This window comes from Nelumbo lutea, chromosome 8, assembly GCF_056320005.1.
Source record: "Nelumbo lutea isolate HS-2025 chromosome 8, American lotus-T2T, whole genome shotgun sequence".
NCBI classification, from domain to species: domain Eukaryota; kingdom Viridiplantae; phylum Streptophyta; class Magnoliopsida; order Proteales; family Nelumbonaceae; genus Nelumbo; species Nelumbo lutea.
The window spans coordinates 52,800,383-52,816,336 of NC_142691.1; the positions used below are offsets into that span (position 1 = coordinate 52,800,383).

Consider the following 15,954-nt stretch of genomic DNA (forward strand, 5'->3'; position numbering starts at 1 on the left):
CCAGCAGCAGGTAGCTTGCTACTACAATAGCAGAGTAAAGCGACAAAGCTTCCGAGTCGGTGACCTGGTCCTCCGGAAGATTATGGTGCCCGAACCCGGCGTCGGCAAGCTTGGACCTAATTGGGAAGGGCCCTATAAAGTAAAAATAGCACTCGGGGGCGCATATGAACTCGAAACCTTGGAAGGCAAACGAGTACCCCGAACGTGGAACATCGTGAACTTGAGGCGATACTACCTATCAACCACCTAGCGAAGTGGACGAAATCAGGCCATGTGCCACAAGGCAAGCCGAGGAACTTCATCACATTATCAGCTCGGCAAAAAATCAGTTTGCGACATAAAAGACCACGGAAATTTAAAAACCAGGCAATATAAACAGCTCGGGGAAGATGAGCAAGGGGAAAAAGACACTCCATTGCAAGAAAAAGTACACTGGCAAAAAAAAAAATTACATGCCTGGAGCCACTTCTTCGCCATCGGAAGGCACTTCAACAACACCCGAAGGCCCTGCCTCTCCTTCAGAGTCTGGCTCGCCATTGGCAGCATTGGCCATCTCCTGAGTTATGCGCGAAGTGGTTATGGCACTTACATCGAGGTCGGGGTATGTATTCCGGATCATCCACCGGCTCAACTTGAACCCCCTCCTGTAAGAGTCCACTGTCAGATCGTCAAAACGCGGGGAGGCAATGTAGTCTTCAACTACCTTCTGTTTGGCATCTTCAATGCCTTGGGAGAAAATCTGTGTTCTCTCCCTAATGTCCTCCTGAAGATACTCGACTTGATGCTGCAAATCCAACTTCAAGTCCGCCATGTGCTTGACAACTACCCCCATGGCCTCGGCGTCACGCTGAGACCTCGCCTGTCTGGCCATCGCGACGCGAGCAGCCTTTTCAGCAGCCCGGGTATTTGCCTCTACAGCACGGAAGACTTCTTCAGCAGCATGAGCTGCAGCCTCAGCAGCTCGCGCCTGTCGCGAGCTCCTCTCCACTTGGGCCGCCAAGGCATGAATCGAAGAATTCACCTACCAAAAGAAACAAGTGAGCAAAAAGACAACAGAAGCAACGGAATTAAAAAAAAAAAAGACAATCTCACTTACCACCATGGCATGTGTTACGGCGCGGCAAGCGACCTGATTCAAGGGAAGATCGGTCCACGCCGCGACCTCCTCGGGGAAAGTAGCATCCCTACTCTTTTGAAGAGCGTAGTTCGGCATCAACACGCTCCTAAACTCCCCTTGAGCTCCCGAGCCTGAGGGCCCAGCCCGCGTATGAGCAGACCCGGAGTGAGGAGCACTTGAGTACGCAGGAGCGCCCGTATGAGTGGTTTCAGTGAAAGGCGCCCCGGCAGTCTCGTGCACCAGTGGAGTCACTTCGGGCTCCCTGGGCAGATCCTCTGTCATATAGTATGGGGCTTGGGGCTCCTCATCCAGGGGCAGCTCGTTACGAGTTCGCTTGGCGACCCGCTTCCTCCTCTTCATACCTTGGAACAAACGCCCGCCGCGAGTTCTCTCCGCATCCATCACACATGCAGAACGAGTTCGATATCAGAAAAAATGAAGGAACAGAGCAAGCAAGAAACCGCATAGCCAGAAACCTACCCGAACTCAGGTCGGCTGCAAAAAGCTTAGCCTCCGTTAAGTAGTGGTGGCACTTTAAGCCTTACCGTGCCCACTGCCGGAGACCCTTCACCGTCTCTTTATCAAGAGTTACGCCCGAGTCGGGAGCGGCCTCACCCTACCCGGTCTGAAAGGGCCATCCTTGTGCACTTCGCACGCCGAAGTAGTCCCGCTTCCACGCCGGGACCTTGTTAGGGAGATCGTGAAGAAGCTTAAAACCCTGGCGAGGAGTAAGGTAATACGCCCGTCTCCCCCCAGGAAGAGGACCCGTCTGTCTCTTGAGCATCAAGATAGAGGAGAATATCTCTAAGTCCAAGGGGAAGTTCTGCTCGCAAAAAAGGGATATCATCCCCACCAGGTTCCGAATAGAGTTCGGATGAAGCTGGCCAATGGTGACACCGAAGTGGTTTATGACTTCGACGAGAAGGGGATGGAAAGGAAGTCGCAACCCTGCGGCGAGCTGCTCTCGAAAAATCACGATCTCGTCGGGACCGTGTTCCCAAGGAAAGCTACCCGAAGGAATGAAATATGTGTACCCCCTAGGAAGATTGTAGGATAGAAGTATGGATTGAAGCCCCTCAGGCGTCGTGGTCGAAGGACCAAACCTGTCTTGCATCCAACCTCGGCGGGAGGTAGACGCCAAACTGCCCGAAGCAACTCGGCCCACTAGTTCATAGTCTTCAAGCTCCACCTCAGGATCACTGAGGCAGTCTGGGGACACGGCTCGGTTGGTGGAACCTACGTCGGCCCTACTCGAAGAATTGTCTGAGTTATCAAAGCTAGACATTGGGAAAAAGATAGATTCAAGAAAGTACTCACTGGAAAGTTTGAAGAACAAGCTAAAGAACCGTGAAGACTGTATAACCAGCCTTGACGCGAGCTGGAAGAGACTCAGACGCGAGTTGGAAGGTTGGACGCGTACTCGATAGACAACCGCAGAAGTGACAAACCAACCGGGGTCCCCCACTATTTATAGCTACAGTAACCAAGAATCGACTGTGCAGACTGAAGATGATCCGATGGCCCACGTTCTTACCAACCGCGCAACCCTTAAAGTCGAGATGTGATTGCCGCACGTCTTTCCGAAAAAAGCGAAACGTCAGCACGTCTTTTTGAAACCGACGTCACTTCGACACGCGTCTTTTCGAATCTGACGCGCCGCAGGTCTCCCTGACAGTCGACGGCGTACGTACAGCAGTGGCGTGCCTTTTTGAAATGACCCGCTGTCACGTCCCAGCAGCGCGAGTTGGTTTGAAATTTAAAACGCACGGTCACAACCACCAGCGTTCTTGAGTAAGGCACGTTTCCAGCCTTCTCGAAAACCGAAAAAACCCTAGCAAGAGCGTCTCATACAGTGAAGGTTTGAAGGACGGAACAAATCTACAACCACCTCGTGAAAACTCCCTGCACCATGGCAAGGCCCTCGGCGCAAGGAGTGGGTGGCAATTGATGAAGGAAGATTTAGCCCGACCTCTTTATTATGAGACACGTGGCAGAAACGACAATTCGGCAAAAGGGGTCAAGCCTAGGCGGGAACAAGGGGACACACTTCGCCGAACTAACCCACCTTGTAACAGCTCGGGATAGACTTCGCCGAACTGCACCTTGTAACAGCTCGGGATAGACTTCGCCGAACTGACCACCTTGTAACAGCTCGGGATAGACTTCGCCGAACTGCACCTTGTAACAGCTCGGGATAGACTTCGCCGAACTGACCACCTTGTAACAGCTCGGGATAGACTTCGCCGAACTAACCCACCTTGTAATAGCTCGGGATAGACTTCGCCGAGCTGACCTTGTAACAGCTCGGGATAGACTTCGCCGAACTGACCACCTTGTAACAGCTCGGGATAGACTTCGCCGAACTGACCACCTTGTAACAGCTCGGGATAGACTTCGCCGAACTGACCACCTTGTAACAGCTCGGGATAGACTTCGCCGAACTAACCCACCTTGTAATAGCTCGGGATAGACTTCGCCGAGCTGACCTTGTAACAGCTCGGGATAGACTTCGCCGAACTGACCACCTTGTAACAGCTCGGGATAGACTTCGCCGAACTGACCACCTTGTAATAGCTCGGGGTAGACTTCGCCGAACTGCCTTGTAACAGCTCGGGACACACTTCGCCGAACTGACCCACCTTGTTACAGTTCGGGATACCTCCGAGCTCAAGACCGCCTCGCTCAGCACTTCGCATCATCTTCTAGGCACCAAAGCCAAACAAGTCGTACCATGCCTGACACCAGGGAAGTCCGTGCCCGAGGGCGCCAGGCCTGGATGACTTGGGATCTGACGTTTTGACAGCAGCACTCTAAACAGCCACCTGCCACCGCCACTGACGCCGCCATCTCCAGTTAGACGGTTAGGCAGTGACGGTTCTGTCTCAGCAGAAGGGACGACGGCCGAGTTGACAAGCGCAAAGATAATCATACCCGATCTGACAAGGGCCTCGGGACGAGTACGCGAAGTGACTATAAGAGCCCCCTGCCCCCCGACAACGGAGGTATGCAAACTTTGCGCTACCTGGTATTACCTTGCTTTTGAAGGATTCTAACTTGAGCTTCGGAGCATCTACACCGGGTTCCCCCCGAAGCTTTCCCATCTCTTTCGTTTCAGGTTCCCTGCTACCCCGAATTCAGAAGCAAGGCAGCAGACAGTTAAGACCAGCCGGATCGCGCTTCATCAGAAGAGGAGGAAGATAAACTCATTTGGGCTTATTCAAAGGATGGTCAGTACTCGGCGAAATCTGGTTACCAAATTGCTTGTAAGTTAAATGAAGAAACAAGAAGGGCAACCAATAATCGTATCGCAACACAAGCACCTCTATCTCTATGGAAGAAAGTTTGGCAGCTGAAAGTTCCTCTTAAAATAAAAAATTTCATTTGGCAGGTGTGCTAGCCGGCCATTGGTGTTGGTAAGGGGTTGAAGCAGAGGTGAATTAAGGTTGATGGGATATGCCTAAGGTGTGGGCAAGAGGAGAATGTGAAACACCTCCTTATAAGTTGTTCATTTGCGAAGGCAGTTTGGTTCCAATCCTCATTACACTTTATTTTTGAGAGTGTGGAATCCAGGAGCATAGGTATTTGGATCATGTCTTGGTTTCAAAAGACCAACTACCCTGGTGAAGACCCAAATACTTGGGCATCTCTGCAAGCGATCCTGACAAAACCCGCTATCAATAGTAAGGAAGAGCACTAGTATGTGGAATGAACTCTTACAACTTACAGAACATTTGGAGCAAAAAACCAAAGCAAATAATGGATGAAGGTGAATTGTGATGCTAGCTTAGACGCATCCTATGGGTGGAAGGGATTCCCTTATGTCATAAGAAATGAGGAAGGGAAAGTCGTTGGTGCTCGAGGAGATTGAGTTTGTTGCCAATCAATTGTTGATGCTGAAGGAAGAGCCATTCCGGTTGGGTTGCTGGGAAGCTCTAAAAAAAGGGATAGATGAAATTTTGGTGAATCTAATTCTCTAAAAACTATTTTAGTGTCAACTCTAATAAATAATCTGACTTTAACCCCTCAAAAAATGTATGACCAGATATTTGTACCGTCTCAAGGCGTTTTACCCAATTTAAAGTCCTCCACGGTGGAAAGAAGACGAATAGGGTAGCTCACCGTTTGTGCAGCCCTTGCCACCGGTTTTAATCTTTTGATGGCAAACCACTACTCTACTTGGTTTGGTCCATCTGAGTTCCTCTGTTTTGAAGATTTGTACCCGCTTAATGTTATTTTAATAAAAATTTTTCAATCTCGTGGAGAACTGGAGACCTCTCTTCTGTCCTGTCGCAGAAAAATCCATTTGTTTGTTTAGAAAGCTCTGTTGTCGCACCTCACCTCAATCCTTCCCAAGTCCCAAGTTCAGAACTCATCCAAAGCGGAGTCCTTGGAGTGTCTCGTCCAGACCTACTATCAAGGCCCCTGTTCACCGTGGACCCTTTTGATATCCGATAATAACAAGGAAAGAACGAGCTCCCATCTCTGCTCTTGCTTCAGCAAATCCCACAGAGAGAATTTCAACGTTGGTAAGTTCAAAGCTCTTTGCTTCTTCTGGGTTGTTTAGTTTTTTTGGTGGCCATTGTTTTACTGGTTGTGAATTCAATTGATTCCACAAATTGCATTAACAAGAATATTTGCCCCCATTATACTCTCTCTATATGTGCGTTTACCTGTGCAGATATGCGCAAGTATCATGTCTTTCGGGTTATTCTGCTTACGGTCAGACACTATTCTAGGGTATCGCCGCCCTCTCCTGCCCGTGCTACTTCAGTGATACGAGTGTCCAATAACATTGCACATTTGGGATGCCCGAAGGAGGACCCAAAGCCCCGTCAACTCCTTTCCTTGCCTCCGTTCCCCGGTCATCCCTTGCCTGGGAAGAGCTCAGTCAGTATTGCTGGGCAATCTGCTGCTCATGTCACCGCCATTAGTTGGGTCAAATACTACTTTGATGATATCCCTGGCCCTGTAATCCAGTCACATTTTAACAAAGGTCTGGTGAGTATTTGTATTTTTGGATGTTTTGTGTATCAAGATTTCTTCCTAACATTACTTGGATATCATTCTGGATTAAATAGGATGTATTAGATCAGCAGAAATAAAGATTAATATCTAAGTTTCTATGAGAATAGCAAAGAATGGTGTAAACTCTATCTTACTTGGTTACTTGAGGCATTTTATTGTCTTTTTTTTTTGAGTTCATTACATATCTGGTGCTTGCTTTCTTGGTTCTTGAAGAAGTTATAATTTGGCATGCTTTTTATTTAATCATAAATATACTTCATAGATAAACGCATAACCATGCCAATACAGATAGCCATCAAACAATAGACACATAAGAAAACATCCTAATGTGTTTGCACACAGAACAAATGTATTTTTACATTTGGGGGAGACGGGGAATTAAATGGTAAAAGAAAGCGGGAGAGATGAAACTCTTAGCACTATGCTTTGGACTTCATTTTTTATCTGATTTATTATGATTTTTACTGAGCCCTCTTTGAAGTGCCAAGTGTCATCATTATAAACCATTCTCCATGTTTTTAAGTTAATAACACCATTTTTATTTTGGATGCTGCTCTTTCTGAAACTCAATCATCTTTGGTCAATATTTTTGATTTGATTACTTAGTTGTTTCTTAACTCGTATTTAGTATTATCCATAAAAAATGTTTCTTATTTAATATCCTGTATATTTCCCCATGATTTACTTTTAAAAGCCTTAATTTTTAGGAGTTTTTCCTTAAGGAAAAGTGTATATCCTACTAGGGGAACATTTGAAAGATTTTTTTTTTTCAACTATGTTCATCTTTTAGGTTAAGATGGCATGCCCAAATCCAGGTGATTTATTGATGGAAGAGCAAGGCCAAATGCAATCCTTGAAAAAGGTACTCATACTTGTGTTTGGTATTTTGGAGCCTTAGTTTTAAGACTCATTGAACAAATCAATCAATCAATCAATATATTTGGTTTTCCTTATCCTCTTTGTCCATTCATATTGTGTTCAATTGTACTTCGGGTGATTTGTCTACAGTATTCCAGGCTTTTTGCAGATTAGTCCTAATAAGGTCATGGAAGTTGGTTCAAGAATATTTGTACCTGTTTCGGTTATTGAGACTAAAATTTCCAAGAGATTTGACACTATACCAAGTGGAACTCTTTATCCAAATGCTGATGAAATAGAGTACTTGCAAAGGCTTGTGATGTACAAGGCATGTTTTTCTTTGTATCCCCATTTAGACCATTTTTTTGTTGTCTTTGTGTTAATAAAGTTATCTGTGGGTGTGTTCTAGATGTTGGACTTGTGTTTTTTTGATCGGCAACTTAAAGAGATTTATTAGAACGTAAAAAGAGAATAGTACAACAAGAATTGTTAGAGATAACACCCAATACAGCAGAGAGCCCCACTACCCAACTAACATTGAGCCCAAAACAAATAATGTCTATTCACTCCTTGTTTAGCTAAGCCATCCACCAAACCATTAGCAAACCTCCTAACCCATCTTCACTGGATTTGCATATGTCTTGACAGCATCTTGAACCGCCTGAGATCATTTCTCAATTGCCATCACACCCATTTCTTTCAGCCAGCCAATGACTATTTTAGAATCTCCTTCTACTATTAATCTTGTAATCCCCATTTCTTTGGCTTTTTGCACGCCAACAATAGCTGCCAAGAGCTCAGCTCTCACTAAATCACACTGCCCAATAGGCACCGAAAACAAACCACAAATGATCCCACTTCCATCCCTAATTACTCCAATTCCGGAGGGACCTGGATTACCAAAGCTACTTCCATTGAAGTTATGTTTCATCCAACCTTCACTTGAGGGAGACCAAATCTGCAAGACCTTTTGATTCCTAGAGGAAGAAAAGGCAATTGATCTCCAGTTTCGGAGAAAGTCCTCTGTTGAAAAATCAGAGAATAGTTTCAAAGTCCTCATCCAATGAGCAACTCTAACAATAATAGTCTCCAAGATAACTTCCTTGTTTCTTTCTTTATCCTAAAAATTTCTTAACTTCCTTTCTTCCCACACAGTCCATACGACCACTGCTCTCACACACTTCCACAAAATTCTGCCTCTTCTTTTTGTGCATCTCAAGAAGGATGGGCTAAAGAGACTTTCCAAACTAATAGGAGGGCTCCACCTACAACCAAAGAGAGAGTAGAACCATTCCCAAAAACATAAAGCAAAAGGGCAGGAAATAAAGAGATTGAAAACAATCTCACCATTCAACTTACACAAAATGTACCAATAGGGAGACAAACACCAATTTGGCCTTTTCTTTTGCAACAGATCACCTGTATTGATGCTCTCATGATAAGCTTCCCAACAAAAGGCACTAACTTTTGCAACAGATCACCCAGTTGCTGTTCACTCCACCATTCCTTCACTCTTTGAATATAGGAAGGGTCAGCTACAAGTTCTCAAACCTAAAAGGGGTAGGGCCACCAACGACTCCTTGTTGGAAGGCACAGATTGGCCAATGGTTAGAGGAAAGTCTCGGCAAAGCTCTCCCTAATAAACCACTCCAGTGCTCTTCCCAATGAACTAAAACCAAGAACCTGTCCAATTTAGAGAAGATCGGATTGGCTTGAAGGTTGGACCAAGTAAATCTAGATTGCTCCAGAGGTATGTCTCTCAAGTCATAGGAATCAATAAAAGCACTGAAATTCCTCATGCTGGTTGTTACTCTCTACCTGGTATTGCCCATTTCTTCTACAAATCTTACCACATTAAAGTCTCCGCCAATAAACCAAGGCCCTTCCCATAAACCCCTGATATCAGCCAACTCTTCCCACATTAGGTTTCTTTCTTTATATGAATTGGGACCATAAACATTTGTTAACACCCATTCAAGCCCATCATGGACATTTTTCAATTTAACCGACACAGTGAAGTTCCCTATTAGTTCTTCAGAGCACTGAACTAATCCTTCCAAACAGTTATTATACCTCCGGAGGCACTAGCTTAATTTTCCTTCACCCTAAAAGCTTCTAACCCAACTCCTATCCAGCTCATGAATCTTAGACTCTTGGATTAGAAGAATATCCGACTTTTCTTTTCTTAGAAGTTCCTTAATTGTTCTCTTTGTGGCACTCCCTAACCCCCTTACATTCCTGTGAACTAAATTCAGAGCAAGAAGAAAACAGATCTAGGGTGGTCATTGTTTAACCTGGCGGGGAAATGGGAGAGGAGAGGAAGTTCAAGCTGGCGGGGAAATGGAGACTGGATTTGTCCATTGAAGCAAAATCTTTCCTCTTTGAGCAGGGAAGGACAAAGGGGAAGGCTTTATTGAAAATCAGAGAAGGGAGCAGGGCGTCGGTTCTCCTACCAGAGGAGGCCTGTGTGTGGCTGAAAGGTTTTGTAGATGGAGTTGTAAATTTCTTTCGAGAAGAAGGTTGGAGAAACTCGTTGACCTGTGAGAACAAGAGGTTCGAAGCTGTGCTAAAAAGGAATGGAAAAGGGTGGTTCATTATGGTCACCGAATTCTTTGGTTTTAACAAAAAGCAAGTGTTGTGTATTCCAGAAGGTCTAAAGCGAAGAGGGTGGGCTTCTTTCGCTTCTAATCTTCAGGCTTTTCTCTTGGAGGTCGAAGGTAGAGTAGAAGAAGCCCTTGGCTCTAAGGATTGTTCTGTGCTCCGCCCAAAGCTTTACCTTGAAGTTTTGGTGTCCAGCTCGTCTGTCCTTCGACGAGTAGCAGTGGAAGAAGGGAGAGGGAGCTGGGAGAAGAGGGTGGTTTTAGTGGCAGAAAGGGTGATAGAAGACTGGACGAAAGTTATAGAAGTTTTAACAGAGAGATTGGGATTAGAGGAAGATGTATTGTTGCTACCTTTTGCTGAAAAGAAAGCCCTACTAGATATTGGAAATAAGACTTTGTTCTTCAATTCTTTCCTTGTAGAAGGAAGCCTGATTAAGGTCCTGAATTGGGCTCCAAATTGCAACGAAGTTGAACCCAGAGCCGGCAGTTTTTGGATTAAACTTCTCGGTCTTCCCTTCAACCTTTGGAATGACCTTATTCTGTGGAAAATTACTAGAGCGATGGGTGGAGTTTTGTTGGAGGCTAACTTAAGTAACTTGAGAGCGGTGGAACTCAAGGTTGCTGGGATCAATTCGGAGAACTTTCCGAGGATCTTCGAAGTTCTCTCAGAAGAAGCTTGGCACAAGGTCTGGTTAGTTTTAGAAGTTAAAGCTTTGCTTTGGGGAAGACGACCAGAGGTTGAAGAATCTGACAAGCTCGCAGGGGGGTGTACACGTGGCCTTCAGGGGCTGGTGGGTAAGTCTGTTGAGTGTGGGTGTTTTATAGAGGAAGGGGAATAGTGGCAGGGGTGTCCCAAGTCTTGAAGCCTTCCTATTTTGGCTTCTTTTTCAATTTTTTTTGAAGAAGGGTTGTGTAAAGAAGGTGGCCTGTCCTATGCTGACGTGGCTAAGTTGGGAAAGAACGGTTTGCGCGCTAAGTCTCTCTCCTAACCGGCTCCAAGAATGGTCGAGCCGGTCGGGCCAGTGGGTGAACTTCCTATCGGTTTTAAAAGCCCACGTGACAACTTAAGTCATCACGTGGGGCGGGGCAGGCATGGGACGATGATAGATGACTTCTTTCATCTATCATCGTCTAAGTCTCGCCCTCTCGACTGTGGAGGGGCGAAGTCTGCAAACAAAGCTGGAGAGCGCCGGCCTCTGTGCTGGGTTCGACAGGCAGCCGGCGACGAGCTAAATCTCAGCCTTTCTGATCGCCTGAACCCGTGCTATTCGAGAGGCAGACCAGAAGAGAAAGAAGAGGCTGATCAAGGCTGGTTGAGCTGCGGTTTAGATTCTGATCATGTTGATAGTTCAGATGATTGTGAGAGTTTAGGCAGTGTGGCAGTTGAAGCTCTTTCTAAAGGTCAGAACAACGATTATTTTAGCCTAGACTGTTTGTTCTTAGGGGATTCAATGGGGGAAGGAAAGGTGGAGGGGGAGGAGCGGGTGTTTGAATTTAACCCATTACTGGCTGAGCCACCCCTCAGTTCTAGTGCTTTGCAAGAGGCCGAAAAGGAGGTTGCTCGGGTTTTCTCAGAGCAGAACAAGGGTATCACAGAGAGGTACATACTTGGGTACAGAAAGGGGTCTTTGTGTTGATACAACGACAAGGATTTCCTTCCCCCATCTCTGGGAGACAGAGTACTCTGTTTTCCCAAAAAAGGGTCTAAATAGTTCTTGGAGGACTTAGGGTTAAAGCCTTTAGTTTTCAATGAGAATCCTAAGTTGGAATGTGAGGGGGTTAGGTAGCTTTAGGAAGAGAGCAACAATCAAAGAGGTGATTAAGAAGTTCAATCCGGATGTGGTTATGCTTCAGGAGTCCAAAAGAATGGGTTTTGATTGCAGCTGGGCAAGGAGTGTGTGGAGTTCTAGAGGTATTAAGTGGGTGGCTGCTCTTTCTTGGGGTTCCTTGGGAGGGATTGTGACCCTGTGGAAAGAAGAGATTCTCTTAGGTGTGGAGGAGCTAATTGGAGATCACTCTGTCTCCCTGAAGTTCAAACAGGTGGCCGATGGGTATGAGTGGGTACTAACAAATGTGTATGGTCCCAATGACTATAGGTAAAGGGAGAAATTATGGGAAGAATTGAGTGACATTAGAGGCCTTTGGGATGGACCCTGGTGTGTGGGAGGGGACTTTAATGTAGTGAGATTTATGGAGGAAACCAACAACTCCAGACAGAGAGTGACAACAAGTATGAGGAAGTTCAACCAATTTGTGGACTCTTTTAATCTCAAAGAACTTCCTTTCCTAAATAATAACTTCACTTGGTCTAACCTTCAATCTCAGCCAATTTGCTCTAAGTTGGACAGATTTTTGTTCTCAACAGATTGGGAGGATCATTGGGGCAACCGTACTTCTAGGGCTCTCCCTAGACTCACTTCAGACCACTGGCCAATAGTTTTGGTAAAAGAGGAATTAAGAGGAGTAGGGCCTACCCCTTTCAAGTTTGAAAATATGTGGTTGTCTCATTCGGGTTTCACTGAGAAAATCAGAGAGTGGTGGGAGCAAGCGAATCTGGTAATTGATTGGGAGGGAATGAGGTTCCACAAGAAACTCCAATACCTAAAATCTCAATTAAAGGAGTGGAATAGGCTGGAATTTGGAAGATTAGAAGAGACAAAGCAAGTTCTGGTGGAGCAATTTGAGGATTTGGATCTGAAGGAAGAGAGAGGCCACTTTGGAGAGGAAGGAAGTTGAGATGGGTTTTAAGGAGGAAGTTGGAGGACATCCTGATCAAGGATGAAATCAGTTGGAGGCAAAAATCTAGGTGTAAGTGGCTAAGGGAGGGAGACATAAACACAAGGTTTTTCTATTCAGTGGCAAATGGAAGGAGAAAGAAGAATTACATCTCTAACTTGGAAGTTGATGGAACAGTTTTGTCTCACCCGGCTGAAATTGCAGAGGCCCTAATAAATCACTTCAAATCTATTTTTAGAAAGCCTATGAATGAGAGAGTGTGGTTGGAGGGTTTGGATTGGCCGACTCTAAGTGCAGAGAAGAGAAAGTGGCTAGAAAAAAGATTTGATATGGAGGAGGTAAATGAAGCAGTTTTCTCTATGGATAGGACAAAAGCTCCGGGTCCAGATGGGTTCACAATGGCTTTTTACCAGGATTGCTGGGATATCTTGGAGAATGATCTTGCTTCGGTCTTTGAGGAGTTCCACAGGAGGGGTGTAATAAACCCGGCTTTGAACTCAACTTTCATTGCCTTAGTCCCAAAGAAGAAAGATGCCTCCCAACCAAAAGATTTTAGACCTGTTAGTCTGGTGACTAGCTTGTACAAAATCATTGCTAAGGTGCTGTCTCACATGATAAAGAAGGTGCACCCCTCTATTATTGCACCCAACCAAAGTGCTTTTGTGGAGGGAAGACAGATCACCGATCGGATCCTCATGGCAAATGAGAGCTCGGAGAGCTTTAGAAAGTCAAAGAAGAAGGGATTGGTCTGCAAATTGGATCTAGAGAAGGCTTTCGACTTGGTTGATTGGTCATTCTTGATGGAGGTGTTGAGGAGTTTTGGTTTTGGTGACAGGTGGTGCAAGTGGATCTGCGGCTGTGTTAGGACTTGCCATTATTCTATCCTGGTGAACGGGACTGTGGTTGACATCTTTCCGGCGTTGAGAGATCTAGGGCAAGGAGATCCTCTTTCCCCTTTTCTTTTCACCCTTATTGTTGATGTGTTTGGGCATTTGATCCATAGAGCAGACTCGAGGAATCTGATAAGAGGGTGGAGAGTAGGAAGGGAGGAGGTTCCCTTAACTCTTCTACAGTTTGCAGATGATACTATCATTTTCTGTGAAGGAGGGAACCTCAGTTGGATCCGGAATCTAAAGTTGATAATACAACTTTTTGAGCAGATATCTAACCTCAAGGTAAAATTCGACAAGAGTTGTGTGGCGGGAGTGAATGTGAATGAAAGAGACCTAAGGGAATCTGCAGATGAGCTAGGTTGTGCTATTACGGACTGGCCCCTGACTTACTTGGGCCTCCCTTTAGAAGATAATCCTAAAAGTGTAAGCTTTTGGGCTTTGGTAGTGGAGAAGTTTGAGAAGAGGCTAGCGGCTTGGAAGAGGAGTTATCTTTCTTTAGGTGGAAGAGTCTCTCTCATTAGATCTACCCTAGCTAACCTTCTTGTTTACTTTCTTTCAGTGTTTAAAATCCCCTCAAAGGTTTCAAATCTTTTGGAAAAATTAATAAGGAACTTTCTCTGGGAGCCTGGAGAGGAGAAGAGAGATCATAGGGTGAGTTGGGAGGTGGTGTCTAGGTGTAAAACAATAGGAGGTATAGGGATTGGTAATTTCAAGAAAAGTAACATGGCTCTTCTGGGGAAGTGGTTGTGGAGGTTCTTTTTGGAAAGGTATAAATTGTGGACTAAAATTGTGGCTAACATTCATGGGCTGGAAGACAATGGCTGGGATCCTGGAATCTTGGCAAGGGCTTCAGCTGCTTCTCCTTGGAAATCCATCCACGATCTGCTTCTAGTTTTCTCCCCTTGGATCAGGTATGGTCTAAACTTTGGTAACCGAATAATTTTCTGGGAACATCTTTGGGTCGGGGATTCTCCTCTGAAAGACAAGTTTCCTTCCTTGTATGCTCTTTCAGACTTGAAAAATGAATCAATTTCTTCTTTCTTAGTCCCTTCAGCTTCCACTTCGGGCTTTGGTTGGAACCTTGGCCTACGTAGGGCAATTAGGGATATGGACTTGGATAGTCTGGTAGCTCTGCTAGCCTCCCTTGAGGGTGTCTTCCTAAACCCTGCTAAGGAAGACACCAGATTTTGGACCATTTCTTGCTCTGGTACCTTTTCTTGTGCTTCTTTCTTTGAAACTTTAACTCAGCCTCCTACCCCCCTAGGGTTGTCCTTTCCAGTTAAGGAAATTTGGAGCAGACCTATTTCCCCTCGGGTGGGGTTTTTTTGTTGGAAAATTTTCCTGGAAAGATTCAACACTTTAGACTTACTCCAAAGAAAGAGACCCAACTATTGTCTACTTCCTAATAGACGTGCTCTTTGTAAAGCTGATGGGGAATCTGGCTACCACCTCATGGTCTCTTGTAAGGTTGCTAAATCTGTTTGGGAGTGGGTTTTCTCCCGTTTTGGGTGTTCTTGGTATCCTTCGGAGACTGTCCAAGGTTTGTTTTCCCCATCTTTTTTCAGTTGGCGTAAGAAGTGAGGGAAGACTATGTGGAGGTGTATTAGGGCAGCGGCTTGCTGGTCTTTATGGGAAGAAAAAAACTCACGCATATTTTCTGACAAGGAAAAAACTTTGGAAGATTTGTTAGATCGAATACTTATAAGAGCGGTCCACTGGCTAAAATCTTTGGAGTTGTTTTCAGATTGTCCTATGGATGACTTGCTAAGAAACTGGAAAGAGATTGCTTTCACTGCAAGATGCAAGAGGACTCTTTGTCCGTTCTGGTCCCCTCCCCCCTCGGGCTTTTTAAAGCTGAATTTTGATGGTAGCAGTGTAAGGAATCCAGGGCCCTCTGGGATTGGAGGAGTCTTCAGGAATGAGGAAGGGATTGTTACTGCTTTATTCTCTGGCCCTATTGGAGAAGGTGGCTCTCTTAGGGTTGAGATCCTTGCAGCGCTTGAAGGAATTCGAAGAGCAAAAGATCTAATATTAGCCGTTTGATTCTGGAAGGTGACTCGAAGGTGGTGATTAATTGGTTGAAGACAGAGGACAGTGGTTTGTGGAACTTTAACAATGAGAAAAAATAGTTCTTATGGCTGGGTAGGGACATAGAGATTCAATACAATTGGGTGAAGAGGAGTGCCAACTCATTTGCGGATGGGTTGGTCAAGCAAGGAGTGAATAGGGAGGCTGTTTTCTGGGCTAGTTTTTAATTTTCTTTGCTTTCCCTGAGTTTTCTGATTTTTGGGGAGCTAAGTTATTTTATCTCCCTTTGTATTCCTTTCCCTCTATTCTCTTAATATAATGAAATTAATGTTATTGATAAAAAAAAAGAAAACAGATCTAGGGGTGTCTAGAATAGTCGACCCCCACCCCAAAGAGTCTTTTATATTAAAGAGATAAAAGATATGTATAGTTACAAGAATGCCCTTACAAGGCTGAAATATAAAAAGAACAAATAAAATAATAAGAATACGATACTGTACAACAAGGACTACTCTAATAGTGTACATCAAAATATATCTTCACACTCCCCCTCAAACTAATGCATAGACATCAGCATCAGTTTGCCCACAAGAATTAGATGTTGACTTTTAGTCATGGCCTTGGTGAAGATGTCAGCAATCTGCATGTGAGAGGCTACATGAGGAAGAGATATAGAGCTTGCAACAAGGAGGTTTCT

The 15,954-nt window shown here is 45.1% G+C and overlaps 1 protein-coding gene across 4 annotated transcripts in view; it reads left to right on the forward strand.

Moving 5' to 3' along the window:
• The first annotated feature begins 5,224 nt into the window (after window positions 1-5,224).
• LOC148844194 (Pseudouridine synthase family protein) overlaps window positions 5,225-15,954 on the forward strand; it is a 54,585-nt gene continuing 43,855 nt past the window's right edge. For 2 of the 4 annotated variants that reach the window (XM_088959984.1, XM_088959985.1), the window contains exons 1-4: window positions 5,225-5,643; window positions 5,796-6,115; window positions 6,933-7,004; window positions 7,170-7,328. In XM_088959984.1, the coding sequence (XP_088816110.1) occupies window positions 5,798-6,115; window positions 6,933-7,004; window positions 7,170-7,328 (549 nt within the window). In that variant the 5' untranslated portion in view covers window positions 5,225-5,643; window positions 5,796-5,797. The remainder of the gene's footprint in view (window positions 5,644-5,795; window positions 6,116-6,932; window positions 7,005-7,169; window positions 7,329-15,954) is intronic. The other 2 variants (XM_088959986.1, XM_088959987.1) reach the window with 2 other exon arrangements.